A 21,890-nucleotide genomic window follows, 5' to 3' on the forward strand; every position below is an offset into this window, starting at 1 on the left:
TATTTCTTCATCCTGAAAGTCTCTGAGCCACTTGTTATTCCAGAGGAAGGGAGACGCTGGATGTTGCACCGCACCTGAAGAGCAGACGCAGGTAAATCCTTCAAATGAAACGTCATACAGCTGTTTTAGATGTTGGGTGCACTCAGAGCTTCCTGGCTAACTAAGCCACCTTCAGAGGGAAACAGGAGAGCAGCTGTGGCTTGAGTTACTTAACACTGGACAAGGTAGAATAATAGGGGCTTCATGCTTGGAGCAGGCTGGAGTTGGGCTAGATCGGGGTGACAAACTCACCTAGGTGCTGGTGGGTGGATCCAGTGCTCGAGGTTCCTCATGGGGCGGATCTGGACCCAGGGAGGCAAGCAGTGGTGGAGCAGGAGTTAATGGTGCTGTCATGCACCCCACCACCCCGCGTCCCTAGCGGGGCTCTATTGCTGGACATTTGGTGGTGATCCCTGACCTCGCTGGTTCTGATCCCTCCGGGAACCAGGCGAAATGGGTCTGGGTGCATGATCTGAGCCATGAGCTATTTCTGATCCCCTGGTCTAGATGAACAAGGTCTTTCTGGCAGTTGAAATTGCACTGGTCCTGCAGGATGGATGAATTGATCATTTTTTAAAGTTATTATTTTTATTTGTGTTTAGATTGTAAATTGTAAAATGAACATGTTTAAGTAAAATTGACTTTCATACAAAATATTTTAAGGATTATGCTTTTTATAGTCTCTTAAAATATTGATTAAAAATAAATATCCTGACTCCATGAGCCCCTGTCAAGAACCTTGAGTTACTTACTGCATGTTTTCCTATAGAAAGGGTGAAACAGAGACAAACATCTAACTTTCAAGGCAAACTTAACAAAGGTGGCACAAGAGATCGTGTATTATTTTAAGGCCTGGAGTCCGTGGGGCGATGGGGGGAGCTATTTTTACACTAGACTTGACAAACTCCTCACAAGTGTCTGGATCGTGCCCCAAGCCCCAGGAGACACCATCACATAACTCCTCAGGATTTGGGTAGCTTCATATGCCTGCTTTATGGCTTCTTCTTGCATGAGGTCTGCTGACCTCACTTCTCAAACGAGAAAGATTTATGACTGCAGCTGCCAGGGAAACTTAATCCAGGCCATGGAAGAACACTGATGGGCCCAGTAACAACCAGCCATTGTTTCTGGGTACCATTCAAGTTAATATTTTGGTTTGTTTCCATGCACCTCGACACAAACAGGTACAGACAGAAATCCATTAGTTTCTCAATGGCCTCCCTCCTTGCCTCTAAACTCACAAAATGCTGCATATACAAAAGGTATGTGGGTTACCCAAGCAGGAGTCTTGGATTAGTTTTGGTTCTTTAGTTTTTCTGGAGGGGAAGCTGTAGAGGAGCTCTGTTATAAGGGAGGAGGCAGAGGGATAGGGAGCAATACTGATTGTGTCGATGGTAGAAATGAGGACAGCATGGGAAGAAGGGGCAAAGCTTCTCAGAAGGCCGCCGCTAGTAAGCGTTGCAACTCTTGAGGAACTGGAGAAGAAGCTGCCATGGCTGCAGGTCCTAAAAGACTTGCTTTGAAAAAATTGACAAGCGATCCCTGTACCCCCGGGTAAAAAGGAGTGCATGCCATGTATAAAGGCTGCAGCAAAGAGATGCAAGGCCCTAGTCACAATGCTCTGAGAAATGCTCTTCAGGAGATGACTTTGAAGATGATGCTATGGACAGGTCTCGATAATCTGGATCAGCTGGTTAGTAAACTGATTTTTGTCCTGTTCTTGTGAACAGTCTATCATGCCTTGCTATGCTAATAATGATCACTTAGGCTATAATTGTCAGTATGGTAGATTACTTAAGTACCTCAAAATATTTGTATTACAAAATAAAGATGGTATGTTTATTGTGGAACGACTTATCTATTCCATTTCTATAGTTACTGCTGGACTTTTGAAATAATATTTAAATGATTATTTAATATAATCAAACAACTTAGGTGAAGATTTCTTGTTTAAAAGTAAAGTTTTATTAGGACTTTATGAATCTGAAAATTTAAACATGATTCCCCCCCACACACACACATAGACATACACCCTCTTCAGTATATTGCTAGACATAAGAGAATGAGTAGTTTTAGATAATCCTTATGATTTATTATTTTCCCTTTAAAACTGTGTTTGGAATAAATTAGATTTAAACAGCTGGCCGAGTACAACTAGCTGCAGTAAAAGGACCTTTGCATTTACAATCTCATTTTTTTTAAAGCAGTGCCCTGAATAAGACACAATGGGCATGTGGGTATGTCTACACATGCATTTACGCCATCTTAAATTCACTGCGCAGTAAATTACTTTGCAGTAAGTGGGAATAAAGTCGGTGTCTACACGTGCAAATGTTAAAGAGCATTAACATTGTGTGCGGACTGACTTGGGACTAAAGTTAGTCCCAAGTCAGTCCACACACACAGTAGGCATGTGTACTTGTGCATTTACTGTGCAGTAACCAAAATTGCTGCACGGTATGGGTGCGCATTTACACGTGCGTGCCCGTACTGCATAGTAAATATGGTGACCTACGCTGACTTGAGTGCAAATTTGATACCTTTATCATGCAGATATCAAATTTATACCTGATTAGTTACTGTACAGCAATGCATGTATAGATGCCTTACTACTCAGTAACACTGTGTGTGTGGACTGACTTGGAACTAACTTTAGTCCCAAGTCAAACTATACACAGCATTACTGCACTTTAATGTCTGTATGTGTAGATGCTGGCCTTTTTCTGTTTACTCCTCAGTAATTTACTGAGCAGTAAATTTAGACTGGCATAAATGCACACATAGACATGCCCAGTGTTACTGAAGTAAGGCAACTACATATGTGTTACTGTGCGGTAACTAATCAGGCATACATTTGATAACTGCATAATGCAGGTATCAAATTTACACTCAAGTTGGTGTAAATTGCCATATTTACTGTGCAGCGCAGGCGTATATGTGTAGACATGCATCCATACTCCACAGTAATTTTGGTTACTGTGCAGTAAATGCGCATATGTAGACACACCGAAAGAGTAACAATTGCTTTTTTTTTTTACCATTTTGTTTGAAGGTCTAGTTTAGACGTAAAAGTATAATTATGAGCATCCGTCATCTACAGGGTCCATAACTTTGGAGTCACCTGCTGGTACTGTTAGCAGTGCTGCAACTAAACAAGTCAGACAGTAAATTGCCTGTATAAAAATAAAAGACTTCCTTTGCCTTCCAGTAGAACTCTGGATGAATCTGTAATCAGGACAGGCAGATTGCAGGAAGATTCCATAGATGAAAAGACTGGTCGGTTCATTTATACGACAAATTCTCCCGTATGTCTTGTCTAAAACAAACATTTCATTGACACTGTTCAGTCATTACCACCAGGCTGCACTCCACCTGATAAAGCAGGCATTGCTGTAAGTTTGCTGGATACAATAGATGAGAAGGAAGTTGAAAAGTGTGCAGAAATACTGACAGGAAAAGCATTAATCTCAGTCTGACAGATGATAAATGGTACACAATGATTTGGTATTATGTGCTTATGTGACAAGAGGGCAGGCTTGCTGTCTTCTACCAACAGTGGGTGCAGATATTTGAAGGGTGTTGTGTCCTCTCTTCTCCAGACTCTCAGTTCTTACAGGTGTTAGTTTTGTCATATTTCCTAGTCCCCTAATAATTTGTGTTGCTCTCCCCTGGACTCTTTCTAAGTTTTCCACATCTTTCTTGAAGTGTGATGCTTAAAACTGGACACAGTACACCAGATAAAGCCTTACCAGTGCTGAATAGAGTGGAAAAATTGCTCTCAATGACTTGAAAACGACTCTCCTGTTAATACAGTTTAATGTGTTATTGGCTCGTTTTGTAACAATAGGGCATCTTAGCAAATATTCAGCTTCTGATGTGCTACAACCCCCCATGTCCTTTTCCGCAGTACTGCAGCCTAGTCAGTCATTTGTGGGTCTGTATTGTTGTACTGAATTTTGATTAAGGGGTGACATGGATGGAACAAAGTGATATTGGAGGCTATTCCAGCCCTGAATCCCAAATGTACTGAGCAACACCAAAACAATTTATTAGGCCATTATGAAATGGATTAAGCAATACCAACACAAAACTCCAAAAAGTTTACAAAGGTATGCTCATGTAGGCCTTCCAAATGATGCAGTGACTAGGCTGGCCAGCACCCCAGGGGTTGCAATCACAGCAGCTGAGCGTTGTTTGCTTCTTTGGCTTCCCTAGCTTCCCAAGTGATCATCTTCTTCTCCTGCATTTTTTTCTGTGGTTGACAAGCTTCACCTACAGTGTTGTCACGGGTTCTTGCCAATGACCCCCCTCACTGCAACTATCACCCTCTTATTTTGTTACCCACCTTCTGTCTTTCAATTTTCTCATTGCTAGGTATGTCAGTTCTGTAGGTCATAGAAGTCAGCAGGAAGTAGGGAGCTCCAGAGGTTAAATATCTAACCCAATCTCCTGCCTGAGGCAAAGATCAATCCCTATCCCAACCATCCCACACAATCATAATCTAAACTCTGCATAAGACTCCCCTCTAACCTGACACAACATAGACCTAACACCCTAACCTGCCACAGGTAAAGCAGGGGAACAATGGCAGGCAATGTCCTGCTGCTATATAACATTGTCCATATATGCTCAAGAGGTCCTGGGTAGAGGGCCATGTCCTCCACTACAGAGCAAGGCAAAATCCTCCACTGTCCATACCAATCTGGCCATGGGTAAAATTCCTTTCTGCCCCCAACTATGATGGTTGGTCTGAGCTTGAGTGGGGTGGGGAAGACCCTTTAGCCAGGAGCTTCCAGCTAGCAGGAGAATAGGCACAGCCCTATTGCAATCCCCAGCCTTAGCTGTAACCAATACTCAGTGCCTCTTGGGGAGGCTAAAAAACACCCTGACTCATACAGTTCAGCCAGGTCGGTCATCCCCTCAAGCCGCCTTGTGCTTGCCCTATATCCAGCTCATGGTATTGGGATGCCTCAAAATAGCATTGGTCATGTCAAGACCTACATGTATGTCTGTATGCAGTTGTTGCATCCTCGATGCAGGACATTGCACATATCTATATCAAATTACATTCAATTCATGTTGGACCGGTTCTCTAATTTACCAAGGTCATTCTGAACTGTAATCCTACCCACCACGGTGTTTGCAACTGCGGTCATAGTGGTGTCATGAGCAAACCTGCGAAATACATCCTCAATTCCATACTCCAAATCATGAATGAAGACACAGAACAATATTTGCCCAGGACAAATATTGGGCAACCTAAGTTAAGATCTCCCAATTAGACATGACTGTTTAATCCTCTCTTGAGTGTAACAAGCGGCAGGGGGCCTTGATTCAGTTAGTCTCTGAGGTGCAACTCCCCCCTGCTTTCTGCCTGACTTCAGCCAGTAACCACCTCTCTTTCCTTGCCTTTGCTTATGATGATTTGTGACAAAAATCATAACAAAATAGATTTGACTACTTTGTCCCAGTTCTATGCTGGATTAAAAAGAAACGCAGAAGAACTGCTGCGTATGGCCGAACTGAATCGCTTGGGTAGACTACCGAAAGACAGCTGCTGCTGCCGTACTGAAACGTAGAAAGGACTCCAAGAGATGTTGAGGGAAGACCTACCCACCAATAAAGCGAAATTGCAGACATGAAAGGAGAACGTAGCTCAAGCACCTATGCCAGCTCTCTTTCTTGTCAGCAGTCTCAATCAGAGGAGGTCCCTTGCTGCTCAGGAAGATAACATGTTTATTAGGGCCTAGGCATGCAATAATCATTAACAGTCACACCCACCATAACACAGTTCTGGGCTAGCGGTGAATGGTCGGAGCTGTACAAACTTGCTGAAGAATGAAAGTCGCACTCCTGAACTGACAGGCGTCACTAGCAAAACACTGGGAACTTGAGTGAGTGGAGGTGTTAAATCAGCTTTTGACACCAGGGAAGGCTGTTTTCTTCACTCCCCCGAACTCCTTCACAGGTGAGAACTTAATTTCATTTTCCCAAGCTAACCTGCAACAATCAGTTTACTTCACTGTTGACGATGAAGCCCTCTGTTCAATAAGCCATTTAGTTGTGACTATGGCCAATATGTTGATAAGAGATGCGTATCCTGAACCTTTATGGCTGTATTTAATAAACATAGTGTGTTACATGCTGTTGTATCGTTAATTAAAGTCCAACTACCATCCTAAGGCGGCTGCTTGACACAAATCCTGAAACAGGTTAATTATCTAGTAAAGAAGCTCTATATCATTCACCATTTTCTAGCACCCTGAAGTTGCTCAGTTAATAAGAATTTGAAAATATTCAGCTTTGTAATTGCTTTAATAAATGCCTAGTTACAGTATACCCTGGTAGGTAGCAAGAACAACTGCAACAACAGTAAAATAAAGGTTTTTTCCAGTTGTTTTAAAACTTGTACCTGTACTGTTTGTATCAGCCACTGAGAGGGCACCTCTTGTTAGAGAATAACTGCAGTAAAAAGGGAAAAGATTCAAATCAGGGGTTTAAACTGAAGCTTTCCAGGTTGTGATTTAAATTAATCCATCCTATCTTAAGGGCTGCATAAGTGAATTCCTCATGGCTAACAGTATGATAAATATGTTTCCTCCTCAGTCTCATGTTCACTACAGATGCACGTGTTTGTATTCTTATTAAAATACCATTTCTTACCTGGCACAACGTCATCAGTCTGATATGTATCTGCTCCTGCAGTGAATGTCTTCTGGCAGGAGTTGGTGCGTGTTCATATAATACTGATTTTTTTTCCTACCCCTTGGACTAGCTGAAAGGAGTTTCTGTGCAATACTGGCTTTTTGTCCTGTTACTATTGCTTAGACTATATCCCACCTTATCCAGAAAGGTCCAGAGTAGCTTACACTAACAGATAAGCAACCCACTAGCTAGAAACAGGCAGGACTGAAAAAAACCCTGACCCAGACAGACCTGGGTCTGGCATCCTAGGACCAGCTCTTCCGTTTGCACGTGTGTCAATTTAACTAAACCCGAACGGCTAGTCCATGGCAGCAGAGATGAGCTTACATTGCTCCTTGCTCATAGGAAGGGAGTGTTGGCCACCATGAAGACCTCTGCCTTCAGCCTGCTCCTGTTTGGTGCCTTCAGCAATTCTGCCGCCCGGTAAGACCACTCAGCCACCCTGGCTTGATGGATCTCAATGGGGAGCGGGGAAATGGGGTCACAATTTTGATAATGACATGTTGAACATTGTGTGCTAGTGAGGATTTCTCCCTGCAGGGCCAGGCAGAAAAGCTGGGAGCCTGCAGACCATTTCTGGCAGACGCAGTGGCAGAAAGTTTACCGCCTCTTTGGTGCAAACGAACAGGCCATTTACTTTTCGGGTGAGTCGCTTTCAAATGACACTGTCCTCTGCATGGCACTACACTGGAAATGACTGCCGATCTCCTGAGACTCCTGTTTATCCATAGCCGCCTGTCCCTTGTATCTTTTCTTCTCTCTGCCACAGGGACACTGCTGGTCCCAGTCCTTGTTTTTTGGTGCGTCAATGGAGTCTATATGGTGGCTGATGTGACCGGCAAGCCCAATTTCATCACCCGTTACCGAATTCAGCTGGGGAAAAATGACCCCGTACGTATTTCTCACTGTTTCCAAAGCTGAAGGAATAACTCCCACACTTCCTCAGCCTAAGGGGAGAGAGAAAGGGAGCAGGACCCTGCTCGCTGTCTGAGGCTCTTCTTCACTAGGATAGTGGCTTGGGACCAAGGAGATGTCAAAGCCATTCTCAGTAACGCAATCTCTGCACATCCATGGGCAAGTCAGTCACTTTCTGTATCTGCTCCCATATCTGTGAAACAAAGCCATTGCTGTCTTCCCTGCACTTCATGTCTAACTTGCTCATGTCATTTGCAAGTATTTCAGGGGATGGGGCTATTTTTCTTATGTAGCTGCACTACCCAGACCTGGATCAGGGTCTTTGTGGGTTCGCATGCCATTAGTATAGCATGCCAGTGCCAAAAAAAGAAAAGCAGAGGTAGGAAATGCAGCACAGGGGGGTTCATAGGCAGTAGGTTTGGTAGGGGTTCATAGGCAGTAGGTTTGGTAGTTCATAGGCACTTTGTGAGGAGGGAAGGGCTGTATCGTTTGGCCACCTGCTTTCAGGAAGGACACAGATGTCTAAGGGGAGCAAGGCTAACACGTTTCCTTTCCACAGGCCTTCCACGGTGCACAGGTGCACCCGTGCCCTCCTCCCCACTGTGTGCTGCAGCATACTAGCTAGAACCAGGAGATTGCTTATATGCACCTTGCAGCTCAGAGGCTTCCTCATAATGAACAAACCTGTCTTTAATAGCAAACAAAGGTCTCTGGGTAGCTGTGATATCTTTTATTAGTATTAGTCTAGGGATATTGGCAGACAAGGGTCTTTGGGTTGATGTGATATGCAAAGTGAGGCGTCTGGCGTGCAGTTGTGCACTTGTCAAAACAGTCCAGGCTTATGTGTAGCTGTGTAAACACATTGCACAACACTGCTCTGCACCCATCATGACCCACTCCAAAAGCACTGGAGAGTCTCAGCCCACTGTGGGAGTCACCAGGCTTCACTAAAGATGGTTACAGCTTCTTTGAAGGTGGTGGGACAGGTGCAGAGGCCAAATTACACACCCCTGGCAGTCTGATGATCTCAAGAAGATCTGTATTAAGATCTGTTGGAAAGTTCAAGTTATAGACTAGAGTGCTTTAGCCACCAATTCTCTGTTGGATGTCCCGCAGGTGTGAACCAGAAGCAGGCTGCCCTTGTGAAAAGAGGATCCTGAAACAAGAGGATCATCTCTGTTGAGACACATGGGTGGTTCTATCATTGTTTTTATTAGTGCAAGACAGAGCAACACCCAGCAGCAGAAGGGATCAAGGAGCATGCCTGGGACTATGCCCCTCCTGAGAGACGGGGGTGTTTGAGTAGGTGCATGTGTTTGCCCTCACCCATAGTTGACTCCCATGCTCTGTCTCTGGCAGCTTTTACATGATGGGGCGTGCCAGAAAACACCATGGCCAGGCAAGCCTTGTGACTTAGAACCAGAGCTATGCGAAAAGTTCCTGACCCAGTTTCAGCCCCTCCGACAAGGAGGTGGAAAGCATCCTCTGCGGATGGTAAACCATGCATGCCTTGCAGTGAAACGCATGCCTGTTGACTTAGGCGTTCATCCCTTGCACCACCCGTTAGTTAACCACCAGCGGGAACCCCAGGGCAGCCAGAAAGTAGTGAAGCAGCTGAGCTATGCCAGTGTAAAAGGCCTGTGAGTCTTGACAAAAGGCCCCTCCTCTTAGCCCCAAACCCCCAGGGTTTCATTTTGGTCACCAAGCTCATCTCTCCTCTACTCGTATAGGTTGATACAAAAAAGCTGCTCCAGGCTGTTCGCACAGTGCTGTTTAATTTGGTCTTCGTCTCTGTCCCACTGGTGGTGCTCACTTTCCCCATCGTGAAATGGTGGGGGGACCCTTGCAGAGAAGAACTGCCCACGTTCAGATGGGTCCTCACAGAGCTGCTCATCTTTGGCCTGGTAGAGGAAATTCTCTTCTACTATTCACACCGGTAAGTTGGACAGGACCTGAGCAGGGGAATGGGCCTCTGTGCTGTTATAGCTTGAGACTGAAAAGCAGGGCAATGAAAATGGTTTGGGAGGCTGGGGCATGCAACTTGTGAGGACAGGCTGAGGGCACTGGGCTGATTTAGTCTGGAGAAGAGCAGACTGAAGGGGTCTTCAACTCCCTGCAGGGGGAGGGGGGGGTGCAAAGAGGATGGAGCTGGACTGGTCTCAGTGGGGGCAGATGGCAGGACAAGGAGCAATGGGCTCAAGGTGCAGCAAGGGAAGTGGAAGTTGGATATTAGGAACAACTTTCTCATGAGGAGGGTGTGAGAGAATCCCCTTCCAACCTCCTCTCTTTGGGGGTGGTCTGTTCCCCCTCTCACTCGCATGTGTCAATCAATTCAGTTGGTAGGCAGCCAGCTCACTGCCACTACCTATGCAACTGGCCTCAGGTAAGCTGGTGTGAATTTAACCTCTCTATTGTCTTGAGCTCTGACTTCATGACATAGGGGCAGGGGCTTACGCTCATGTCACTCCATTAGGTAACTGCAATGTTTTTCAAATTAATTGGCTAGCATCAAATGGCACCTGTCCCTGCCTGGGTCCCGGTAGTGAGGTCAGGAGGGCTATTTAAGAGGGTCCCTCCAGGAAGAATGGGGAGACATTTTAAAACACAGAGAAGCAGGGACCACCATAGCTCTCTCATTTGCTGGATGCAGAAGTGAGTAACTGAACAGAAACTTAACTAGGAACTTAGTTGACTGTAATACAGTCGCACATCAAAAGGCTGACAAGCTACTCAGATTTGCTCAAGGATGGTTCTCTTTCTATATTTTGCTATTGGTATTCCTTCCCCACCCTATCTCTCTTGGATCAATAAATCTACCTATTTTAGCACCCCCTCGCTGTGTGTGCTTAAGAAGGAAGGGACCTGCTAAAGTGGGCTCAGCAATTTTACTTTCCTCCTGAATGGGAGGCTGCTGGTGACAGCTTCAGGCTAATAGAAGCACCCCAATCCCAAGGCGTACAGGGCCCGTGTATCCCAGGCGGCACAGTGCCTAGCCAAAGACCTGAGTCCAGGTGGTGGCAGCGGTACCCCAGGCTTCCAAGTGTGCTCCAGGGAGGGGATCGGCCAGATGTGAGCCACCCCAAGGGAGGCACTTGAAACTTGGTTTTCGGGGACTGGGGGGCAGTAAGGTGGGTGGTTCAGTACAGGAGCATCCCCTACTGGGATGTGAAACTCTAGAACAGGTTGCCCAGAGAGGTGGTGGACTCTCCATCCTTGGAGGTTTTTAAAACCCAGCTAGATAAAGCCTTGCTTGGGACGATCTAGTTGTGGCTGGTCCTGGTTTGAGCAGGAGGTTGGAGTAGATGTGACCTCCTGATATCCCCTCCAATCCTCATTTTCTACAATTCTCTGACTAGGTCACAGGCTAAGAAAAGCACTTCATTGCATGATTTCTTTATGTAGTGCTAGCACCCAGGAGAGCCAGGAGCTGGGTACTTTCTCATGTGCAGTTTGCTTATATCTAAAGTCAACCAATGCAAGGTAAAGGACAACTTCCCTTCTGCAAAGCATTCATAGGATTAAACACACATTGAAGACAACCACAGGGGCACAGCCTAGAACCCAGAAGTCCTTCTATCCTGGGGTAGCAGGGGCTACTAGTGGCTCCTTTTCCCCAAAAAGGGTGAGGTCTTTTAATGGCCTTTAATACAGATACCTTAGGAGAGTTAGTCATCTGTCTCCTTTGGACCCCTATCTGTTGATTACATAGGTGTACAAGCAAGGATAAGGCCCCACCCATCTTAACATGCTGTGCCCAGGCTTAGCTTCTGCATGGTTATCATTTGTTGGATTCAACAGGCAGGCTTCTACTTCTGGTTCTCTCTGTTCAGGCTGCTTCATCACCCACTTCTGTATAAGCATATACACAAGAAGCACCATGAATGGACAGCCCCTGTGAGCGTAGTCGCCTTGTACAGCCATCCAGTAGAGCACCTGGTAAGTGGACGCTCTGGGGGCTACTGCCCAAGAACCAGTCACATAGGCCCCAGCACAGAGCAAATGCAATGGAGACCAGCTGCCCACTTGCCCCTTTCTTCTGGGGAATCCCATAATGGCAGGAAAGGCCCAGTGTAAGGCCTTGTGACCTTCTGTACAGAGCCTCCCGCGTGCGTGCTACTTCTGGAGATGCAGCTAAGGCCAGGATTTTAGCAATGGGAAATTACAGGAAACATCATGGCAGAGACACCGGGGGGGAGGGTTAGAGGAAAGCAACCTCCGAGCGTGTACAGCAGCTAAATACATCCATGTCTAGAGTTGCCCCCCCGTGCTGAACAGCATCTCACAGTTGCAGTTTGGAAGGCTAACACCTCCCTCCCAGCCTTTCCTAATAGCCGGTGTCCTTGGCTGAACGACATCGCCCATGATCTGATGTGGCGTCCTGGGCACTCACAGGAGTCACAGAGCTGCATCAGGGTCATGGCTCCTGCAAAAGCATAGGTGCATGCACTAGCTGTGGGTTTTTGTCTAGCCACACAACATCCAGGCAGGGCATAGGCTAATGAACATACACAGGAGCTGCAAGGGCATGTCTGCAGGGTAATAGCATTGTAAACTGTGCATACGGTGATTTCCTGCTCCTGTGGGACAGCTTGATAGGTGGAGGGAGGCAAAGATGAAACCTCCTGCTCAGAGAGCAAACAAAAAGAGGCTTGCTTTCTGGCAGGGGAGATACCATGATGGGGTTATTGGTCAAGGTGGTTTTAACTACCTGGCAGGGGAGACCCCCCTACTCTTCTCAGCCTTGAATGACTTGGTGTAGTTAGAGGGTGAAGGCTTGTCCTGGGCACTGTGGGCAGGCTGACCTCTGCGAGCGTCTACAAACGCCTCCAAAACACGAGGATCTCTGCTACCCACTTTATGGTCATGGGGCATTGCTCTCTAGCTTGCTCCTTTGGCCTTTTGGAGCAAGGGGCAGGCAAGACTAGGGGGCTTCTGAAGGAGCCTAGCCTGCAGCAATGGGCTCAGGTGGATAAAGTATATGGGCCTGGTGCAAATCCTGTTGGTTCTTTGGTGCAGCTGTTTCAAGGACAGTAAGATGCACAAAGCAGGATCTCTCTCTCTGGGACTGCTCCACCACTGCTAACAGACAGGTCCCAGCCCCTGAGGGCAGCTGCAATGAGAAGAGATGGCATTTGGACCAGCTGAGCAGAGAGTTTAACATGGTAGGCTTATTTTTAAATCTTAGCTCTCCAACATGTTGCCTGTGATGGTTGGGCCACTCCTCCTGCGATCCCATATCACTTCAACTACGTTGTGGGTCTGCATTGCACTCGTGGTGACAAGCATCTCGCACTGCGGCTACCACTTGCCCTTTCTCCCCTCGCCAGAGTTTCATGACTTCCATCACCTCAAGTAAGTCCCTTATACCGGCTCTGTAGTGCCTCTTCTCTGGGCATGGGGTCACCCCAGCCCTGGTGGATCTGAAAGTGGTCAATAAGTAAAGAAAGCCTGTGAACACAGATGAATTAGCCAAATACGGCAGTGCAAATATGCTTTTAGCCTTAACATGCATAAAGCAGACGTAAGAACCGAGTGGGTTACGCTGCAGAGGGCTGGCTTCTCAACCCAGCTCGGGGACTGATGCTTTCTGCAACTTTCAGACTCAGCACTGGCTTACTGTTTTCTGTGGCTCTTGGTCAGTGAAGCTGGACTCCGAGCTGCAGAGGAGAAAACAATAGGCCCCTTGGGTTGTACCAAGGAAAGAGGGCAATCTGCAGCTCAGGAGACATTGCCGGGGCTGTTGCAATCTCCAGCATCAACCATCTGTTTGCAGAGGATCTTCTGGGCAGGTGGACTGCTGCTGTCTCGAGCAGCGGGGGAACGCTGTACCTGGCATGCCTGTGCAACAGGGAGGGAGGACAAAGCCAGGCACCAGTTATGTATTTTGCAGTTAGGTAATGCTTGGCCCATGTCAAGTGACACACATCCAGCAATAGCCCATTTTACAGTAAGATAACATGGGTGGAGAGACTGCCTAAAGACACATAAGCAAGGAGCATCGTGGCTGCAAGAGGAGCTCACCCAGATCCCTGGCTGCTGGGCCTGTGCTCAGGTCACTGACCAGTGCCGTCTCCATCGTGGCTCCCCCTGCCCTGTAGAAATAAGGAGGAAGACTGTTCAGCGCCAGTCTAAGTCCAGGCAACATCTGAAGCCCTAGCCGGTGCTCGTACTAGAGCATCATCTTCTCCCAGGAGTAGGGATCCCCGCAGACCTGAGCCAGCTTGCAGCTCCCCTGGCTCTGGGAGTGTCACATCTGAGTGTGAAAGAGGTGCACGGTGGCTTGAGAATCAAGTGTAGATTGGGGTCTCCATCCCAGGCCCCTGCTTGATATGGGGATGGCAGCAAAAACCCTCCCCGAGTCCTTGAGGACAGGTAACACTTCTTGCTCAACATCCTCTGCCCGGCCTCTCTAAGTACCAGACCAGAAACGTCCCGGCAGGCTGCCAAGCAGAGACTGGGTTAGCTCAGGAAATACTGACCAGAACTGCTGGAGCTCCACGTGGGAGACGGGGTCCGAGAGCAGAGGGAAAGTGTCTGCACCAGGCTGTGCTTATCACACTATAATTGTGTTACCTGCACTTCTTCTCTGGTCACCAGGTTCAACCAGTGCTACGGCGTCGTGGGGCTCCTGGACTATTTGCATGGAACGGACATGCTTTTTAGGCAAAGCCAGGACTGTAAGGGGCTCTGCACCATGCCTCGTGCTGGAAGCATCCCTGACTCCCCCGGGAAGGCGAAGTGAACCCTGCTGCTGTCCAGGAGCTTTAGGTCTCAGCACCACACGAGGGACTCAGGATGATTATTGCCCAGTGATGTGCTAGAGAAGCAGCTGTTAAATTAAAAAAGCAAATCACACGCAGTGGAGTTTTGCTCTTGCTTTCCCAGAGCCGCCACCAGCGCAGCCTGTGCTCAGTTCTGCTCTGGGCCTCACGGCAGCTGGAGATCCTCCAGGAGCGGGCACAGGACCAGTTCAAATGGTCTGTGACCCATTCCCAAGGCAGCCCAGAGATGGCTGCTGCTTTTTGATCACCCACTTGAATTGCAAGCTTCCACTTTCATGTTGGGAGCACGTTAGTTTTACCACCCGCGTTAGCCAGGATTTCCCAACCAGCCTGGCCACAACCTGCATTCGGAGCTGTGCTTTGGTGACTGGTGCCATCTCATGCCAGCAGCCCCCGGGGTGTGGGGGCATTGACTCTGAAAACTACCTAGCAATTAACTAAAAAATACGATAACACCCAAATGAGATGTTAGATGGCATCTGTTCCCACCCTTGGCTCCCCCCACATGGCATATGCTGCACGAACTGGAACCACTGACTTGTTTGACTGTTAAAAGCAATAGGCAACATGAAAAAACAAAGCCAAGGTACAAGAGCCTTTCCTCAGAGCCACCTGGAGCTCTGTAAAACAGCCAGTTACAGTCATAGGACGTGAGGGTTGAAGGGAGCTCAGGTCACATCTAGTGAAAGCAGGACCAGCCCCAACTACATCATCCCAGCCAAGGCTTTGAGCTAGGCCTTAAAAGTCTCCAAGGATGGAGATACCACCACCTCTCCGGGTAACCTGTCCGTGTATTACTACCCTCCTAGTGAGAAAGTTTTTCCTAATATCCAGCCTCAACTTCCCTTGCTGCAGCCTGAGCCCATTGCTCCTTGTCCCGTCATCTGCCCCCACTGAGACCAGCCCAGCCCCATCGTCTTTGCAGCCCACTGCAGGGAGGTGACGGCTGCTTTTCAACCCCCCTCGGTCTTCTCCTCTCCACACTAAAGCAGCCCAGCTTTGCTCAGACACTGCAAGGCTGGCCCCCCTTCCCAGGGAGACTCGCCTCACTTGGAGCACAGCGCAGCAGGCAGGCAGCAACCCGGGAAAACTTGGTGCAGCAAGGGAACGCAGTCGAGAGGTGCTGTCCATCACCACCCATACTCCTCAGCTCTTTGGTAGGGAGAGCTGTGAAACCAGCTGGTTTAGCCCCTGGCTGTTAGGAAGCCATTATACGATTGAACACATCCCAGTAAAGCAAGATGAGGGAAGCAGATGCCACAACCAAGATGCATGGGCATGGCCGGTGGAGGTCCCAGGACAGGAACGAGCCAGAAAGTGCACTGGATTGAGCTGAAGCTTTCTTTGGACAACTCTTCAGGAGCTCTACACTTACCTCGTGCTACTACTGGCCTCTCGCCTTCACGAATACCCCATGCACCAGAGCCAAGTCTCTCCCTGCGGCACACAGGCCAGACAGCATTCAAATCCTGGCTATGCTCCTGCCACTACTTGACACCCACCTCATTCCTGGAAAGGGAAAGCACCTGAATTAAGAGCCCAAGCTGCACGGCCTTTTGAAATTTTTATTTTTATACATTTTTTGTATTAAAAAGGAAAAAGCATAATTACCACAAATTACAAAGGACTAAAGCATTACTAGAATAATGAATCACATCAGCCTAGAAAGCAGATACTCTGAATAATATTAATGTTATAATACAAGCTCTCATTCAAGTATTTTACATTTTTTTTCCTCTTTTTCCTTTTTAACTGGGGTAATGATTCTAGCTCATGGGTCAAGATTATGTACTATCAACAGAAGATGGATCATGTACAGTGGGCCATATTAACAAGATTTTCCCTCCCCGGTGATACATGGTCTGTGATGCGCCATTTTAAATCTGTCTCTACAATAAAATGCAGCGGAAGAAGGTTGCTCACGCGTTTCTTTTTGTTTTCGGGAGCCGAGGGCTGAGGTTGGGATGTCCATGAAGCCCCTTGGAGAAGGGCAGGCAGGTCAAACTAATAACCCCTTTTGTCCTAACCGAGTCTGAGTGCACGGACACAAAAAAACCACCCACCAGATCTCATCCGGAAGGCAGGTTCTTCTCCGCTCAGCCTCGGGCAGCTCAGAGCAAGACCTAGCATGGGGGGAAAAAACGGAAGAGGACCCCCCCCAGTCGAGCTCAGCGTCCCAGTCACAGTGGCGTGGCATAGGGATCGCCACCCTAAGTGCAGGACCTTTCTCCAGGGAGCAAAACAAGGGGCTACGGTACGGGAGAGGTCGGCTGCCCTTCTCCATAGGCACACAACGCTACTTCGGGAGGGAAGCAACGCCAACTGCTCTCCCACAAAGGATGGCGTTGGCACAAGCCAATATGCTGTACCAGACTGATGCTCTGGGGTGGTGCAAAGTGGGAATGTAGCACTGAGGAAAGGGGAGGTTCACCAGAGTACGCCCGACCGGACACGGAAAGGGCTACGAAAGTGGACAGCGGAGGGGCTCGAGCCCGTGCCCTTTTCCCACCCCTCGGGAGCTTCCAACACCAAGGTGTGCTTGTCACAGATACATCGGTCCTATGTTCAAGTGTCTTCAGAAAGTGAAGATGTAAACTACGCTTTGAAACATTGCCTCTAGGATTTAAAAAAACAAAAACAAAAACACGTATGTCACTCCACCCGATCCACATCACTGAGATGAAATGCTTTTCCAAAAAAAAAAAAAAAAATTAAAAATAAATTCATTTTGCGTTACAGGGATCAGAAACAAAAACTCAACGGAGCCAGCGAGGCATTTCCCATCACGTGTAGCAACCCTCTCCCTATGAAGAGCCTAGCATTGATTGGAAGAAGTGAGCTACCGACAAAACCAAAGTCCTGGAGAAGAGACGCACAGAGGAAAGAGCGCGCTGCAAACACAATCTGCGACACGTACAGGTCTCCACGGGTGGGGTTTGTGTTGCGGTTTGAGAAAACGAAACCAAATATCCGAGAGGCGTTAACAGCGGAAAGGCTCCCCTCTGCGGCGTCGCACGTGTGCAGGAGTACAGCAGGGGTGGTGCAAAAAGGCATCGGATGCCTTTTGTTACAGTACGGTCGACCGAGAAGCAAACGAGGGGCTGTGGAATCCACTGATGACGGGCGACGAGCCCCCCGCGGGGAGGCAGGCGGGCCCCAAGCCACCAGGTCTGGACCCAGTCACGACTGCCAGCGTTTATGAGAATGGCATTCGATGCAACGGGCCCCAGACGGGAGACGTGTCCCATCTTACGCACCCAGAGAAAACCCCTGGGAGCGGCGTCGGCCAACCGCTCTCCCCGGGGCAGCTGGGAGGACAGCCGCTTTCTGCTTTGCAAACCGTTTCCTCGGGTCAACCTCAGCTCGGGCCTGCCCGGAGACAGGAGGCAACGGCTGCTGCCGAGCCAGGGGCCGCAGGACGCAGGAATCCAAGCCGTGGACCCAGACAGGCGCAGACCCCTCAGAAACAGCCCGAGCGAGGCAGGAGGGTCGCGACGGCCGGCCCCATGCCAGGAGCAAGGCCACGCTCCTTCCCGGGGAAGCCCTGCCGCTGCCCCCTCTCCCCCCCCAGGCATGTGCCATCTCCTCTCTATATACATAGTTATATAGTGGGGCAGGACAGGGCCGTGCCTGCAGAACCGTCTCGTCTCCCCTTAATGCAGACGCTGGCTTTCGAGCAGTGGGTAGAGCAGGCTCGACGGCCTCGGCTTCTTACAGTCTGCAGGAGGCAATGCGGCCGCCTCTTTCTACCAGTTACATCCATCTCTCCCCTGCCTCCACTGGTCTCTTCTGTAGCAATGCGAGACATAGCCCATCAATACCCGCCTCAACAGCCATCTATTCCTCAACAGCCTGTGGATCGGGGCTGCGGTGCCATAGCTGGGACCTCGCTTCTGGCCACCCACCCACGCTGAGTTGCATGACCACTCGCTGACTTAGTGGGGAGAGGATGATGCTCTGGGCTGAAATCTGAAAGGGTCTAAACCTGGCAGATTAAAAAAGCCCACAAAACTCTAACCTCAAAAGCAATCAGCTTGGATTTCTGGGTCCCCTGGACCGTCTCTGGCCTGACAGCCCAGCAGCAGCAACGGCCGGAGCAGACCGGCTCCTCATTTCCGATCCGTTCGGTTGCAACGAGGCAGGTGCTTGGGGGGAAGGAGAATGCGTGACCTTCCAGACAACCTCCTGCTGCTCCAGGCTCACCCTCCCCACCTGGCTCCAACCCTCCAGGATTTAAGAGGAGGTTTGAAACTAGGCCCCACACCAGGATGCCCTGCTGCCCCAGACAAAGCCCGGGGAGGCTTGCACATGGACGCCAGGCCCTCAAGCAGTACCGATTGCAGGCTGGTGTGTCAGCAGAGCCAGGGTGTGAACTGAGGGGTTTGCAGGCCTTGGCTCACTCGCAAAAGCAGCACCTCCTGTGCAGGGTCAGTCTGAGCAGCACCTTTTGCTGAGCACGGTCCAGACTGCTCGCGGCCGCCTCCTGCTACACAACACCCACAAGCAAACCCTCAGCTGCTCAGGAGCCCCTGCCCAGCACATCGGGCCCAGCTCTCCTCTGGGCTCCAGTGACTCTTCCCTGCAACTCTCGCATCCCTCCATACAAAGCAGCAGGCTGCAGCACCCCAACCGTGGAACATGTGGCAGGTGAACAGCTACCCTCTTAAAACACTGAAAACAGGCAGGGGTACGCTGCACCCTCCAGACCTGAGGCTTCCCAGTACCTGCTCACTGAGCAGCCTCCTGTGCTTTGCAAGGACAATGCATGGGGCACACGTCCAACAGCAGAGCCCTGGCCCTCGTGGATGGAGGCAGAGCCTGGGGTCATGTAAGCATCTCCCCTGCACTTCCACCTTTGCACCAGAAGCCTGAGTCCCCCAGCTTGCATGCAGCTTGCCTTGGGGGCAATTCCTCTCTTCTACCACACCACTGGCAGGCTCAGCCACTTGGTCCAAGACCCCTGAACAACTTTGCTCCTCAGCCATTTCCTGCTGCATTCAGCCCTGCTTGCCTTGCCTGGCTGGCCCACACAGACCCAAACCCTGGAGAGGACGGGTGGGTAGACACAAACCCTGTGCACCCATGGAAACCTGCAGAAGAAACCAGGGAGCCACCTTCCAGACTCACCTTCAATACAACCCTACCTCTGCCCAGCATGTGTGGCACCGGTCACCTGCTCCAGGGGCTTCTCTCCTCCACAGTGAGGAATCAGTCCTTTTCCTGCCACGGCTGCATCTCCCAGTGCCCCCCCAGCATGACTGTAACAGACTGAGATGCCCCTGCCTAGGGGGCTGGCGGGAGGGGAAAGACAACAGCGGAGACCCTGCGAGTCTGAGCGAGGTGACAGCAGGGAGGGCACTACAACAGTATATACATGTATCAGCATCCACTACGGAAAGCACAAGTCCTGGAGGACGCTGCTCCTGCCGGAAGCGGGGCCCCCAGCTGGGCTGCAACGGGGGCCAGGTCGTCCGCGTGTCTGACACCACGTTCCCCGAGGCCACAAAGCGGCATCGCAGGCCGTTGCCTGTCGGCCCCGCAACGAGTCTCTCGGCGGGAGGCGGGGAAGAAGGGGGGTCCCGGCCGGCGTCGGGGAGGGGAGCCGGCAGGTCTCCGAGTTCCAGCTCCACCATAAGGCAACTTTTTTGTTTGTTTTGAATGATTATTTCCAAGGAAGCAGCAAAGGGAGAAGAGTCCCCACAGTCCGGGGGCTCCGGTTGGTTGGTTTTCCACGTGCAAGTCGTTAAGCGAAAGGAAGAGAAAGCGCCCGGGCCCGGGCCCGTCTCTGTGCATGCCCGGCGGCACTCTGGGAGGGGGCTCCGTACAGCGCTCCCGGCCCCCGCCGGCAGTCCGGGCGTGGAAGGCATCGGCCGAGCTCAGAGGGAGGCAGCCCCCGCTTGGCAAAGCTCCTTTGGTTGACTTCCAAGTGTCTGTGGAGGAAGGGCAAAAATCGAGGGGAGGCGAGGCTGATCCCGGGGGTCACGCTCTGGATCCGCTGCAGCCCCGGCAGGGGTAGGCGCCGGTCTGCTCAGTGACAGGGCTCCACGGGGTCGCAGCCAGCCCAGAAGAGCCAGGAGGTCGCTCCTGGGGGTGGGTGGAAATCTCACTCCTCTGGGCTGCCGGGTGGCCGGAGGCAGGGTGGGGGGCGGGAAGGGGCTGCGTGGAGCTGAGCGGTGGCAATCCATCCCGACGAACCTCGATCAATAATTTAAAACTTGATATATATATTAATAAAAAAAGGGAAAAAACAAAACCTCTCTCCCTCTTCCCAACCCACCCAGAAAAAAAGAAAGAAGCTAAGACATTGAAGTGTGGGGGTCTGGCTCCGGCCGGCGACGTACAACAAGCAGAGGCGGCTTCGGCATGGGGAGTCTTGTCCAGCCGCGAGCGTGTCGAAGGGTTCCCCCAAGCAGCCGATCCGCTCCGCAGGCGCCCGCCTCGTCGCTCCGTCCTGCCCGCCCCCAGCCTCACTCACTCACTCACTCACTCCTCCCCTCCCCGGTCCGGCTCCCCGCCAACCCCTCGCCCGGCAGGAAGCAGCAGCTCGATAGTCGCTACTTCCCCAGCGCGTGAGGGTCCACAGCTGCCGTGGCCGGGGCAGGCTGGCTCGGGGGTTTGGCATCCTCTCTGGCGGAGGCAGGGGGCTGGCTGACCGGCTTGCTAGAAGACTGGGACGGGTAGCGCTTCCTGCCGTCTCCTCCGGCCGTCGACGGGTATCTCTTCTGCCCGCCTTCCTCCCCCATGGGCGGCTGGAACAGACCAGGCGCTGGTGTCAGAGCGGCTCTGCTGCGCCTAGCGCCGCCCGGGGCAGCTCAGCTTGGACCCGCTCCCCCTGCACCCAGGGCTCCAGGCACCGGAGGAGAGGGCTCCAGCTGGCTCCAACATGCCCGCCGCCCAACCCTCACCCCCGCTCCATCACCCACACCACCGTGACCTCTGCAGCAGCCTTCATGGAGGTCTCGAACCCTCCTTTCAATCTTGAGCTATCAGACCGGGGAGCGCATGGAGGCTCTGGGCCACGGCAGGCTATACTGCACAGGGCTTGGACTCATCCGTCCCGGAGAGCCACTGGCCTGCGAACTAACGGAGCAGGAGGGCAAAACGTCCCCCCGCTGCATCCTCACCGTGCCTCAAGCACGGAGTGCTTTCAGATTCCCAGTCTGACCCCACGTGAGATAAAGGGCAAGCTCGGCCTCGTCCTTACCAGGGGCAGGCTATAGAACCAGAAAACGAGGGGGGGGTCAAGTCACATCTAGTCCAACCCCCCGCTCAAAGCAAGACCAGCCCCACCTACAGCATCCCAGCCAAGGATTTGTCTACATGGGTCTTAAACCCCCTCCAAAGATGGAGACTATCACCTCTCTGGGTAACCTGTTCCGGGGCTTTACTATGAGAGTTTTTTAATATCCAACCTCAACTTCCCTTGCTGCAATGGAGCCCATTGCTCCT

General features: G+C 50.5%; 2 protein-coding genes across 3 annotated transcripts in view; one reads left to right on the forward strand and one right to left on the reverse strand.

The window, feature by feature from the left end:
- Nucleotides 1–32: 32 nt before the first annotated feature.
- FAXDC2 (fatty acid hydroxylase domain containing 2) lies at nucleotides 33–14,683 on the forward strand. Its single transcript, XM_090065030.1, has 8 exons — nucleotides 33–91; nucleotides 7,090–7,167; nucleotides 7,285–7,388; nucleotides 7,514–7,635; nucleotides 9,390–9,595; nucleotides 11,490–11,595; nucleotides 12,845–13,011; nucleotides 14,257–14,683. Exons 2-8 carry the CDS (start codon nucleotides 7,109–7,111, stop codon nucleotides 14,399–14,401), a joined length of 909 nt encoding a protein of 302 aa, XP_089921156.1. The 5' UTR covers nucleotides 33–91; nucleotides 7,090–7,108; the 3' UTR covers nucleotides 14,402–14,683.
- A 1,309-nt stretch (nucleotides 14,684–15,992) lies between these two features.
- LARP1 (La ribonucleoprotein 1, translational regulator) overlaps nucleotides 15,993–21,890 on the reverse strand; it is a 44,568-nt gene continuing 38,670 nt past the window's right edge. For both annotated transcript variants that reach the window (XM_090064439.1, XM_090064438.1), the window contains exon 19: nucleotides 15,993–21,190. In XM_090064439.1, the coding sequence (XP_089920565.1) occupies nucleotides 20,996–21,190 (195 nt within the window). In that variant the 3' untranslated portion in view covers nucleotides 15,993–20,995. The remainder of the gene's footprint in view (nucleotides 21,191–21,890) is intronic.

This window comes from Crocodylus siamensis, chromosome 10 (genome assembly GCF_052110815.1).
Source record: "Crocodylus siamensis isolate JL-2025a chromosome 10, ASM5211081v1, whole genome shotgun sequence".
Classification (NCBI taxonomy): domain Eukaryota; kingdom Metazoa; phylum Chordata; order Crocodylia; family Crocodylidae; genus Crocodylus; species Crocodylus siamensis.